This window comes from Cimex lectularius, unplaced genomic scaffold (assembly GCF_000648675.2).
Source record: "Cimex lectularius strain Harlan isolate CLEC.00 unplaced genomic scaffold, Clec_2.1 scaffold8, whole genome shotgun sequence".
Taxonomy (NCBI): Eukaryota; Metazoa; Arthropoda; class Insecta; order Hemiptera; family Cimicidae; genus Cimex; species Cimex lectularius.
In genome coordinates, this window is record NW_019392656.1 from 597,351 (window position 1) to 610,998 (window position 13,648).

The following is a 13,648-nucleotide window of genomic DNA, read 5'->3' on the forward strand; positions in this document are numbered from 1 at the left end:
TTTTATTACTAAATTTATAACTACTATTGTAGTAAAATCATAATTATTACTAATGGAGAATAATGAAAATCTTATTACTACACTTAACTATTTAGAATTCTTATATGAGTGTTCATTTTGGTGTTTGGGTAATAATGGGTTTATCAACTCGCCTCACCCTGCTTATATATTTGATAGATCGCTTAAGATGTAAAAATGTGTCTGACAAACTAAATCCAGGCAGACCACCATCACATCAAATCCATGTTCATATAACTGGCTAATTAATTTTTTGCAAACAATTTGCAACTAAAATATAAAACTGAAAATAAGAGTATTGTTGAAAATAGTTAATATTCTTTATTTTGCAATTTGGTTGTTAGTAACATTTTTGTCTGCCCTTTCTTTTCATTTGGTCATTATTAATTCTCAAAATATGGCTAAATGCCAAAACATATTTGACAGACCAACGTAGTCATAATAAGCAGATCAAAATGATCAGTAATGAACAAATTACACGTTCGTCACCCTGCAGACGACACAGTAAAACCTTGCAATTGAGCATTTTTGCTTAGCAATTTGGTGAATATGACAAATTCATTTCCAAATTTTCATCATTTCCAATTTTTCATTAGACTCACTATCAATCCTGATTATATTGATTTCAAACTACTAGAGATGTATTCATGCGGGAAGTTGGAACATTTTTTCCTAGAAAATTGAAATTTCCCCTCCCATTTTACATTTCAGAACTTTTTGAACAATTTTATTATATTCCTCCATTGTATTTCTTCAATGTGTACTCCTCTAAAATCACAATTTCCACTTGTATTTTGAGTTTCAGACCTTTTCGAACAATTTTATTATATTCCTCCTTTGTCTTTCTCCAATGTGAACTCCTCTAAATAAAAATTTCCACTTACATTTTGAGTTTCAGGCCTTTTTGAACAATTTTATTATGTTCCTCCGTTGTCTTTCTTCAATGTGTACTCCTCCATAATCCAAATTTTCACTTGCTTTTTGAGTTTCAGATGGTTCTGAACAATTTTTTTTTCTATGGTTTTTTTTCTGAGGTCAATTTCTTGTAACTGGCAAAATTCCAAAACCATGACACCAATTTTTATGAAATTTTCACATATTGTGCTGGTTGGTTTCTAGATATAGTAATAGATAAATTAATTGTAACATGCTTATTTTATTGTAAACCAAATTAAAGGAGATCAGGAATTCATGAGTTTTAATAAAAATTATGTAATTATTACGGTTTTGAAACAAAATTTATCAAAATAGAAAAAAATCATTCAGGGATTAAAATTTAAAGAAAAATTTATTCTCATGAATCACACAAGCCATAGGTAATATACAACATAAAGAAGTGCATATATATGTAGAATTGAGTTTATATAATAAAAAAATATTAATAAAGAATTGGTAACATAACAGTAGCAAACTAAGAGATATTGTAAACCAATTAGCACTTATAATAATGCTTGAAAATAATATTATGGTGTCCCTAATTGCCTCAAGGAATAAAAAGTCCTCTGGTGTGTGTATGAACGAAGTCTGGTGTGGGAATGTATTTATTAACGTGAATGTGGGGCTTACCCCCCGAAGAATAATGAGTAATCTGGGTAGTGTGAATGCTAACCAGACTATTATGTTTTATCTTGTTTTGTGTATGTGTTATTTTATCTACAATTGACAAGGCCTTGAAGTACAAAGAGAAGAGGATAAAGAAACGAGAAAGTTGATTACATGAAAAGAAATTAGAAGGATAAAATACGAGAAAGAGTGGATTGAATTGAGGGATGGCAACGTTCAATTTAGATGGCCAGCCCTTAAAAAAAAAAATAATAATTTTAAAAAATAGTTTCCTCTATCACAGAATAGGTCCACAAAGAATAGAAAGAAACGAAATCCAGAAATGCCTCGTGATTAAAGAACTCTCAACAAAACTGACAAGCACATTGCTCCAGTTAGACAGAAGAGTGATAGTTGTTACTAGGCAGCAAGTAACATGCCTGTTAATGCCATCTGAGAAAACATCAACACAACGTGGGTATATTCAATGATGACCCATTTGTAGGTTATGCAACGAGGAGAAGGAAACAGCCAACCATGTCATCTTTCAATGTGAAGATCCACTCAATTGAAACATAAACTTGGGTATCAAGAAGACGCAGGGAAAATATTGCCACAATAAAAGTCAATATGTTTTATTTCTTAAAAGGAATCAAGTGAACTAAGGAACTGAAAAGTACAACAAGCCAAAAGTGCTTGGAAATAACAAGCCCTCAACTTCCTAGTTTCACCTTATCAGCATTCTCATCTCTAAGTAGAGCAATTCTAAAGAATAATCCTTTGTTTAACGTCCTATGGACAGAATTTAATTTATTTCAGGTTGCATAAAAAAAAGCTAAAAATGTTCCACTTGCTTTGTTCAAGGCGCAAATTATACTAAACCTGCATGACGACACGGTTGTGCGGTTAGTGAAGGCCATCGCCGTTATTTTTTCGTGATAATTATGCTATGTATTAACCTTGACCATAGAATATCTTCATTATTGTATTATAATTTTATTATTATTACGAATTAATGAAGGTGATGTATGACACATAGACTGACCGTCCTACTCCGATTATCAACCTTTTCTCAGGTGTTCAACATTTATGTTTTTTCAACTATCTACGGTTTTCGTCATAAATCTTATGATGATTTATTTCTTTTTTTTGTGTATTTTTTTGTTACGTTAAATTTGGGTTACTAATTTTAAAACAACTGCATTGTTGTTATATTGTAGTATGTGTTTAGTGTACATATTTTGTCCACTTTTTCTGCTTTGGTTGTTTTCTATGTTTATTGTCTCTTTGTTGTGAGTTTTGTTTCTTTTTTTCTTTTTTTTGGCTTTTTTATTAAGTTAAAATTGGTAAATAAATTTGCCTAGGACAAAAAGTTGAATTACCAGATTAACCCCACTCACCCCTTTTCACATCTCCACAATTTTTTACGCATATAAGTTATAATGTAAATAAAGAAAATGTATACCGCTAGAAAGCTTATTAAACTATAAAGTAGTTATGAAATTTGCCAAGTTCTGTCGTTTATTTTTCGAACAAGGCTGCAAATTCAGTTTTTTTTACCAATTTTAAATTTAGCAATTTTCGAAAAATTTAGTGTTTTTTAACATGAATCAAATGGAAAGTTCTAGAATGGTGCCTTCTTAAAGGAAATTTAACGCTCTTTTCAATCCTTTTTTTTGGGGGGGGGGGATTTCACCAAAAATGAATAATTCAAAAGCTAAGAGTAGATTTATTATGAAAACCGTATATATTTGGGGGGAAATGTTGAATACGTGCAAAAGGGTTGAGAATCGGACCATGGTACATACGAACTTTTTTGTTGCATTTGACGTATAGAAGCACCTGACGAACTTTGTTGTACGAGTAGTGAATCATCCCATATTAATAACAAGGAGCACATGTACAAAATCACACATAAACACATTTTATCTTTAAAGATTATACACATTATTGTATACAGACCAGTATAAAGTGCTGCACAATGGAAAGTCGAATGTTTAGTCTGAACGTCAGTAAAAGATAAGGTTTACCAAAAGTACTTAAGCTACCAGGAACAAGCTAATCCGTAACAAACATCTCAACTTACCGGATAGCACTTTTCCTTTCTTTTTTTTTAAATAATGCTTTAGTCAAAAATTCAATTTTTAAATTTTAGAAATTATTTATAATAATGAAGTGTGATCTAATTGTCGTGAGAATGAGGTTATTATTTAATTCCATCCATGATGGCGTATTTATTCTTATTGAGCAACGTACTTTTCATTCGACCTGACGTAACATTAATGTCCTTTTGCTTTTTCCCTCATTCTTTATATACTTGTGGTCTGATATCTCTCTTTCTCTTTCCGAGTACCCCGTCTTTCCATTGTGAATAATTTATCGACGGTCGCGTTACAGATCGCGAGACCATCTGTTTCAAGAGGTTTAAGCGTCGTAAGCCGTCTCTTTCACGGCTCTGACAGTATGCTAAACCATCAAGACAGGCAGTTCTTGCAAAACTAACGAACTCTGCGCCGTGCTGCTTACAACTAATTTAAGAAATTAAATAAAAAGTTTGAATCCAGATTAAAATTATTTCTATTAATTATAAATATTGCTTTGGTAACTAAGAATAAATACAAAAATATAACTGGATTGGAAACACAATATAATTGTTTTGTTTAAATTTGCATATAAAGTAGTACTTAAATATTTTAAACCCTTTGACTCGGGGTCTGCCCTTCCGCTTGCGGGTATCATTATATTTATATCTTACATGCATAAAATAACTACTACTCAGGGTGTTGCATTCGTACCACAGAAAAAGCAACATAACTGCTTAAATAGACTAAAGTCACTTTTATCTAGCTATGTCCTTAGTTGTAGTTTATGTTAAATCGTCAGGTGTACTATTCACAAGGGGATGACCAGGTTGGTGGGTCACGGATTTGGCCCAAACTTTTTTTGGTGATTCTAAATTCCAAAATATTGGACACGTATATGCCACTTCTTGTGAATAGGCCTGAATTCGAAAAAAAATTGAAAATTTAAATTTTCCGTATTTAAGTTATTTTTTGTTTATTAATCTGTGGCAAGAAAAATACAATGCATCAAATGTTGACAATTATTACAAGTCACTGTTCCCTGAGCTCAAGAAAAAACCATGGTTTTCAGAAGGCCCAGAAGGAATGTCAAAGGAGTTCTATTCTACTATTTTTAGACTGAAGACAAATCATGGCCTATGGGGAAGAAGAGAATCGGTTTGGCATCGTCTCCGAAATGTCCCACTTGCGATTGCCCTTCAAATCCTTCCCACATAATTTTTGAATGTCCAGAATACGAAAATGAAAGAGACAAACTTCTAAAAAATCTGAGCAAAGTCCCAAACATTTCACAACCAATAAACTTAGAATCTGTCCTAATAAGCAACAATCCATCAGGTTTCAACATAATCTATGGATTTCTAAAGTCGATAAATGATTCTTTTTGATTATCTTCAACCATGAAAATTTAGAAGATGAGAAGATGATGGAGCTGAATGAGTGGGTGCGGGGGGAGCGCGGTGGGGACCTGGTCCTGGTCGGCTGATCCCGCACGACAGTAAAATGAAAATAGAAAACTTCATGGGTAATATGCCAGCGTAAACCCCCCACAAAAAAAAAGTTATTTTTTATTTCGCATATCTACTTGCTCAAATAAACTATGTGAATATATCATTTTAAAGATTTTTTTATGGAGATCCTAGTAAAAAATATAGTATATTATAGCAAATGTACTAAATATACTATATATAGCAATAAAAATATAGTAAAAACTATCAAAGTTTATCAATAACCAAATAATTTCTAATAACCAAATATTTTTCAAGTAAACTATGTCACATTTTTTTCGTAAAACTAATATGAAATTTTGTTTTAGAACCTCTAGAGACCTCTAAATAAAAATTTTCCATTTTTTGAACCCTAATATTGTTATGATTTTTGCGAAGTCGTTAACGGAATATCTGATTGAAACGGCTATTATTCAAAAACGGCTAAAAGTATTTGAAGGTCAAACAGGCCATTTGTAAGAAAAGGAACGTAGCTTTTTAACGACGTAAGTACCATTAAAATATATAAAATATTTTTATAAGAAAATGCACAAAATAGCACCATTATTTATCAGAAATTAACCTCGTTTTTTAATTGAAATAATAGTCAGATTTTAATGTTTGATGCAGTTATAAAATGTATTCGACAATTTCTTTAAAACCAATTATCAACTATGAAAATCGGCCCACTAGCTTTTGAGAAAAATGATGTTAGAGCTTACACTATAAATATATTTATGGAATTACTTATTCGCATTTGTCAAAAAAAGACTCACATTTCCAGTTAATTTTCTCGCCGGCGAGAGAGAATGAAAAAAACTAACATATTAACGTAATAACGTAGTAGTAATAACGACTAAAAATTGCATTTCCAATTCGTTCTACAGTCGGTCTCTTTCACGGCTCTGACAGTATGCTAAACCATCAAGACAGGCAGTCCTTGCAAAACTAACGAACTCTGCGCCGTGCTGCTTACAACTAATTTAAAAAAATAAAATAAAATATTTGAATCCAGATTGGAATTATTTCTATTAGTTATAAATATTGCTTTGATAACTAAGAAACCTAACAATAAATGCAAAAATATAACTGGATTTTATTTGCATTTATTTATATTTGCATATAAAGTAGTACATACTTAAATATTAAACTATTTATAATTTCCCATTAGTACTGTTGCCGTTCGAACTAAATATAATGGATTTCATAAGTAAAACGAAGTATAAAAGTATGTCACCGAGAATCGAATCCTGATTACACGACATTTGAAAAATGGCAAATAGGAGGGAAAATTTCGAAATGTTGTAGGTTGAGATGGAGAGTTGGTGTCCGAGAGGATAGAAATCACGATATCTCAAGTGGAAGAGCATATTGAGCCGAAGGTCATGGGTTTGAATCCCGCTCATGACGCTGACTTTTTTATCTCAACAAATACCTTTCATAAATATAAATTAAATGAAAAAGTTGGAAAATGGCAAAAGGAGGGAAAACTCATAAGGTGGGGTTGAGATGGGGAGTTGATGTCCGAGTGGATCGAGGTCACGATAGCTCAGGTGGTAGAGCAGCGGCGTATCTAGCCGAAGGTCGTGGGTTCGAATCCCTCTAGTGCCATTAACTTTTTTTCATCTCGACTAAAAACCTTAATTAATTGTAATTGAAAAAGTTTTAATTAATACTGGAAAAGCTTATTTTCTGATTGGATGATACCTCTCACTGCCACAAAAATTACTAATTACTTCTGACAATCATGTTGTAATTATGCATACTGTAAACTTCATTCTTTGCTTTATGGCATTAATAATTAAACAATCGAGAAATACACTGAGGAGATGCCCTTAATTTAATTGTTATATGCACACACACACACACACACACACACACACACACACACACACACACACACAAACAAACAAACAAACAAACAAACAAAAACAGTATTATTCCTCGACTCCACACCATCATAAATCGGAAAAAATAAAACTTGTTTGTCAAATTTTTTATTTCCACTCATAGATGATGTTGCACTTGTGCCCTCAGATGGCCTAGGTATATATATGAATATTTTGTTATTTACTACAAAAATTTTTAGCTAAATTTTACTTTTTTAAATTTTTTGACAAAGTATTTTAACTTTTTCATGGTTTTTTTTAAATAAATTTCCTACTTTATTTTTTACACATAATGTAAATTCCTATGATGTATGAATTTTATATCAATCAGTTTCATATATGCGCATCCACAAATACACGGCTATATCTCTGACACTTTGTTGGTTTCTTATGGGATTTTCAGGGATTTTGCAGGTTGCTTTCTAGATAATCCCCTATTAATTAACACTAGCTCATGTGCATGCACAAAAAAATTGTTGGTTCTTATGCAATTTTCTGGGATTATGTGAATTGCTTTCTAGATGATCCCCTATAAATTTTAATCCAAACATATGCTCATGCGTATGTACAAAATGTGAGGAAGCTATCCACCCCACCCAATTGGCAGATTTTTTTGTCACATGAGTTCTGTAATAGTGGAATGTTTTGTTAATGTTAAAAGGTTTTGTTTCCCAATCTATCACAAAATCAAATTTATAATGACATTTTTAACTACAAATTGGTTTAATTTTTGGCAGCCTTCGTTTGGCATAATGAGGCACCCCAAACTCCATTTCAAAAGACCTGAGATCTTGGGTTGAAGGGAAGGACTTATTTCTAATAGCAAATTCCATAGAAGGGCAGGCGTACAGCTCCTCGATCTTGTAAAAAGCCTGAAATTAAATTGTTCAGAGATTTTAATTAGTTCATCTTGATACAAACTCACCCTTAAAGCTCGTACAGGGCAGTTGCCCTTTTTCCGCAGCAACTTCTTGTGCAACAGTTCAATAAACGGCCTCTTTAAGGTAATAATATAGATACCACCGGTTTTAATGAAATCTTTGTAGCTTCTCTAAAATTGCAATCATGCATGATTCAACATAAAATCATTTTTTTATCAAATAGAATTTAATACCTGATTAAAGAGCAAGTTGCTGTTATATATCACCTGGCCTTCAGATGTCGGAAGAACCATGACATCAAGCAGGCTGTTGTTAAAAGTGAGCTTATCGACCCCTTCGAGCACCAACAGGCTCGAATTGAAGTTGTCAATTAGAAACCCTTTTGAGGGAAAAAATTAAAAAGTCTATTTTTCACACTAAGTAAAATTTAAAAAATTGTATATACCTGTTATCAAACAAGGGTATTCTTCAGTAAGATCTTGTTCAGCCAGATTAATTCCATAATGAGGCACAGCTGGAATGAACGAGGATGCTTCTGGAAGAGCACATTTGTTCATACTAATTATTCTCTGTAAAAAAAAAGCAAAAATCCACTTTGAATGGTGTATTTTTATTTGTTTTAAAACTTCTTGAATGTTTATTGACATTTTTGTTGTTAATGTAGAGGAATAAAAAAATGGAATTATTATAAAAATATTTCAGTGGTGATTTCATCAGCAGAAACTTAGATCAATGCATCAAACTGGAATTGATTAGTTCAGATTGGAAAATAGTTACTATGAAGATTAATTTCTGCCTAAACCTCTGGATATGCTTGATAACCTGAAGTTAAACTGACCTAAAGAAAAGAGAAAACTTTACAAACTTTTCTGCATTTCTAAATGATGATGATGACGATAATAATGAGGGATATAAGAAGTGGGAGTTTTTTGTTCCCCAAGCTCTGCAGTCTTCTTGCTTATTATACTTTCCTAGTCCATTAATTCAGTGCAATTGACTCGTTTTCTCCTAAGGGTAGTAGGTCATTGTTACAAGTCCTTTCCCTGGGTTTTCTTTGTATCCCAGATTGTCTCCATTGAGCAGCTGTTTCGCATTCAAAGGTGATATGGGTGGATTTTTTCTTTCTCCTTATGTATAACCACATAACCTACAAATAGGGCCATCATTGAATTGCCAGTGACCATATATAATCTAAACACTCATCTGAGTTTAGCCCTCTCTAACTCTATTATTGAGTTTGCCAATCTTCATGAGTGTAGTTTTATCATAAGCTTACTGTGCCTAGCTCTCTGCCTCTAGAATTTATCCATTTCTCCTTTTGTCTTTTAAGGATCCACTGTGTATTTTTATCCGAAGAATAGGTTCAGGATCTGTATATGATCCTCGTCTGGTCAATCTGCCTTTTCTCAAAATTCCTTTGTGTCCTGGTACTCAAGATAACAATCGGTCATTGGGTTTCTTTACATTTTGGATTCATTGACTAAGTTTGATGTGATTTTTTACATGCTAATTCTTTAATATCTGCTTGGCTAGTCGATCTTATGAGATTTTTTGTCAGCCAACCTCTTTTAATTTTCCAATGAACGCACGTTGATGGTCAGATTGTATGACCAAGATATACTTCACTATTGAGTGTACTCATGTTTTGGACTTATACAGAAAATGTCCGATACTTTCTTTCTCTTTGATGCATTTGTATACCAAATCTGATTTCCTCCTGAATTCTTCTTCTCCTTTGTAGGCTTTATAGGATGTTGTAAAGAGTGTTTTCAGGATCATGTATCAGGCCCCATTTCTAAGAATGAGTGTCTGATTTTATTATTTTAGAAGAAAAAAATTATAGTGAAATAATCATTTAAGTTCAAGAATCAAGCAGTTAGCTTCTGAAGCTTGATCATCTCTGATCATTCTAGTTTTGGTAAAATACCATGCAAACTAACTCATCCCTTCCATATTTTGCCTAGATTCAGGATGTTATAGCGATATTACCATTATCTCAGTATCATTTATCAAATAAGTTATTTTTTGTGTTTAAATTTCATCACCTGAATGATGTTCGCAACAAATTGTCGACCTGTATTGAACTTTATGATAATCTTCTTGTAATGTTCATTCTTCTGGCGAAGGATGTCAAGCTTGTCTCTTAAAGAAGGACCGGCATATCTAACGGAAACCTAAAATCAAATGCCATCAATAAAAAAATCAATAAATCTGAAGAAACATTAACTGACTTTAATCATTGTCCCTGCACTTATCCATTTACTCTCATTGACCGTTTCAACAATCGTTGGTATAGACATGTCATAGTCATGGAATAAAAAGGGATTTTTGATTTCCTCGCACTCGAGGATTTTTGTTTCCTCCCAAGCAGTGATAGGCACATTGCAGTCCATTCTAAATGCGCATCCTAAAATAGAGGATAGGTCGAGGTAGGCGCAACCAATCACAACTTTTGAAGGAACCACCTTTTTGTTCTTCGGACTTGGTTCATTCATCGGCCTAAAAACAGACCTTTTGGATATCCTGTCATCTTGCATTTGCAAATGAAAAAGTTGATTATCGGTTATATTTCCTGTCAGAGGGCAAATAGTATATCTAGCAGTAGATTTCTTCAAAGGGGCCAGCAACTAAAATTAAACATTTATTACAATTTCTTTAAACATAAAAACTAAATATGAGGTTGAAACTTAAAGAAATCCTACTGGTATTTTTTTTTTTTTTTTAAGTTTGATTTATCTATCAAATGTTTCAAACTATAGTCTGTAGTAAAATTAATAATTAAAAGTTTTATTTTTGCTTTTGGTAGAGATATTTTATTATCTTTGATGGTTAAATAGAACATAGAATATTATTTTTGTAGGTGAAACATCATAGAAATTTACAGAAACTTTGTAAAAAGATCAACAAAATTCTCAGTGGTTGAGAATTGTGTTTCCTATTATAAGCAAAGTTATAAATAATGGTTTCTTAATAAAAGAAATTAGCTTCCAAGTAATTACAAGTAGGGTTACTTCAACTGCATTCATAATCTATTAAAAACCTTAATCTTTAATTTGTTAAATTGTAAGGCTCTGATCAAATTTATTTGAGGGATATTCTTGAAGATGTGCATCTTGTAATAATTAAAGTAAATAATGCCTTGTTCCCAGTCAATATTATCAACTAGCACTTCTTGTCTAATGACATCCTTTAAGCTGTACTCCAAAGAGAGCTTACTGAAGCTGAAAATAAAAGCGTAGCAAAGTGAACTTCAACAATTGGGGGGGGGGGGAAAACCTACTCGATGTTCGGTAAATTCAAAGGGACATTGATCATTCGCTTCAGGGAGATCCCTAGAGGAATGTATTCTTCCCTGAATTCACGGGATAACATGTTACTTGGGCTGATCCAGATGGCAAATTGCTTAACTTTTGTTGCTAAGGGTCCAGAGTCCAAATCCCACGTTTGTTTATCTGAAAATAATTATTACAAAGTTCTTTTGTTTACATTTTCATTATGATTATTTCTAAAATTTGACTAAAAAATAATTTTTAGTGCAGATTGCAGGCATGACTCAAGCATAACAAATGTGAATGTAATCAAAACTTAAAGCAAATTTACCATAGAGCAACTGGTCACCAGTTAGAATTAAATTGTTATTTTTTTTCAATAAGGGCTTTCTTGCATGTTCACAGGTCATAAAGCTGATAGTAACATTGGGCGGTTCCATTTTTTCTATTACTCGATGAACATGAAGTGGTGAAGGTGCAGGGATGATTCGAGTAGCGAACATCTCACTTTCAGGAAACCAATATTTGTCCTCGTCCTCATCCTCATATTTTTCCGGAACCACCCCTGGACTTGTTGGATAAACTTTCTCAAACTTATGGATTCCAGTTTCTGGTTTTTCATTGAAACAGTAATACAATTTTCCTTGGTCTATGTAAGCACTAGAAACATCTTGTGTCAAAAATGGCACACAGAATAATTGATACTCATCTAGCTGACAAGTGTGCATACCGGTCATCAACAGTTTTTTCTTCATTTAAGTTGAATTCTATTTTATGATTTAAGAACTCAGCCACTTGTTCTAGTGCCAGTGGTTTAAATTTGTGAATCACTGAAAAGCAGATCCAATTTTTACAGTGACTTCTGATTACTTTGATATTGCAAGTTTCATTCATTGAACTTATCTAAAAGCCGTAATTTGTCTTATTTAAGTAAATCCACTACAGAGCTGTTTAATAAAATTGATAATTAATAGATTTTATCTCTAGCCAAGGCAATATTTAATAACCTCTAGGATTCAATTTAACAAAAATCATCTAATGATTTTTGGAAAAATAAGTTTTATTGCAACAATAGAAACTAATTTTGGTATTTCACATTGGAAACAATTTCCAAACAAATGAAGACATATACATTGTACAAAAAATTAAGGTATAATAGACAAATAACGGTGAATTTACAGTCATATGTAAAGTCAATAATTGATAAATGTTTTCTTGAGCATTCTACCTTGGCCATTCCTTTATACAAAAATATCAAAAGGGAACATGTTTTTTGTGGCATTAAATCATATGATAAGTTGTAACAGCCACGATTTGCTCCTTGGCAGTTGATAAAATATCCACCACCAGTTTTCATGCTGAAACGGTAACCAGCTAAAATTAAAGTCAAAGCTTAGTAATCTCAGTGTGTCTAGCATTTCTTTATTTTCTTTTTTTAAACCTCACAGCTTCTAGAGATGGTGGTCAAAACTGAGGTATTTGAGTTTGTGGGTGATACTCTCCTTGTTTTTTTAGAGCTACCTTTAACAACAAAATACAATGAAAAATAAACTAGTTTTACATTCTTTGGGATCCTCACAGATACCTGAATTTGATAACTGTTTAGAAATTTTTGACCATTTCGAGGCAAAAGAGCTTCTTCCAGATGAGCTCACTTTTGAAGTCCTTTTACGCTTTTCATGGACATAAGCAAGAAGAAATGTGATTGTCATTTTTACCATTGTTCAAGATCCAAAACGAAATTTCTAAATGAAAAATGTTAAAAAAAAAAAAAAAAGAAAGAAAATAACTAGTTTGGCTCACAAAAGAAACAAAAATCATATGTTTTTGTTGTTTTGTTTTTTCTGGCACTACATGGAAAAATTTGATTTGATAATTTTTTTCTTCATTTACTCATTTTCAGAAATGCTGAAAAGATAAAACTAAGCAAATTTTGCCAATTCTTGCTAGGAAGTGTTGTAGGCATTTGGTTTTGCCCTAGAGTAATAACGAGCTTAAGGGAAATCCATTTCATTATAGACCAAAACACGTCAAATTAAAATGTATTTAATCTTCCCAACCGTCAACTTTCATTTCAAAATTTCATGTCATCATTACACCCTTGGATCTGTGTGAAAACATCTTGGCAAATAGAAAGTATGTTGTTGCTTTTGGAGAAATGACCTCAAAGCAGGGTTTATTAGAGTGAGGATTGCACAAGGGTCTATCCTAGGATATATATATTTTTTTAATTTACTTCAACGACCTTTCAATACGTGTAATATCAATAAAGACATTTCCGTGATAAAATATCTCAGGGTCATAACTATTTTCAACTGATATAAATCTTAGTACCTTTATATATGAGATGTTGTTTATTGTAATGAATGTATTTATTAGCCTGAATGGAAGGGCTTATATAAAATATTGTACTATTCTTATGTATGACACCGTCTGTAATAATATTCCATAGTCTGGACCGCTATCTAATAAAACTTAAGA

General features: G+C 32.3%; 1 protein-coding gene across 3 annotated transcripts; it reads right to left on the bottom strand.

The window, feature by feature from the left end:
• Positions 1-7,721: 7,721 nt before the first annotated feature.
• On the bottom strand, positions 7,722-12,968 carry LOC106669749. Of its 3 annotated transcripts, none has more exons than XM_014399440.1 (13): positions 12,753-12,968; positions 12,614-12,688; positions 12,396-12,541; positions 11,898-12,070; positions 11,499-11,827; positions 11,179-11,350; positions 10,939-11,119; positions 10,130-10,525; positions 9,944-10,072; positions 8,344-8,467; positions 8,132-8,277; positions 7,943-8,068; positions 7,722-7,889 (listed from the first exon to the last, which is right to left on the bottom strand). In XM_014399440.1, the coding sequence occupies exons 1-13, from the start codon at positions 12,886-12,888 to the stop codon at positions 7,725-7,727; spliced, it is 2,298 nt and encodes a 765-aa protein (XP_014254926.1). In that variant the 5' UTR covers positions 12,889-12,968; the 3' UTR covers positions 7,722-7,724. The 3 variants fall into 3 exon arrangements, with proteins under 3 accessions (XP_014254926.1, XP_014254927.1, XP_014254928.1); XM_014399441.1 differs by having other exon boundaries at positions 12,609-12,688; XM_014399442.1 differs by lacking the exon at positions 7,722-7,889 and having other exon boundaries at positions 7,957-8,063.
• Positions 12,969-13,648: the final 680 nt, after the last annotated feature.

Excerpts from the sequence above, each read along its gene's own strand:
- LOC106669749 (XM_014399440.1), bottom strand. The coding sequence starts at position 12,888 with ATGGTAAAAATGACAATCACATTTCTTCTTGCTTATGTCCATGAAAAG. Across the intron at positions 12,689-12,752 it reads TAAACAGTTATCAAATTCAG|GTAGCTCTAAAAAAACAAGG; the intron begins GTATCTGTGAGG and ends TTGTTGTTAAAG. Across the intron at positions 12,071-12,395 it reads TGTATAAAGGAATGGCCAAG|ATAAGTTCAATGAATGAAAC; the intron begins GTAGAATGCTCA and ends TACGGCTTTTAG.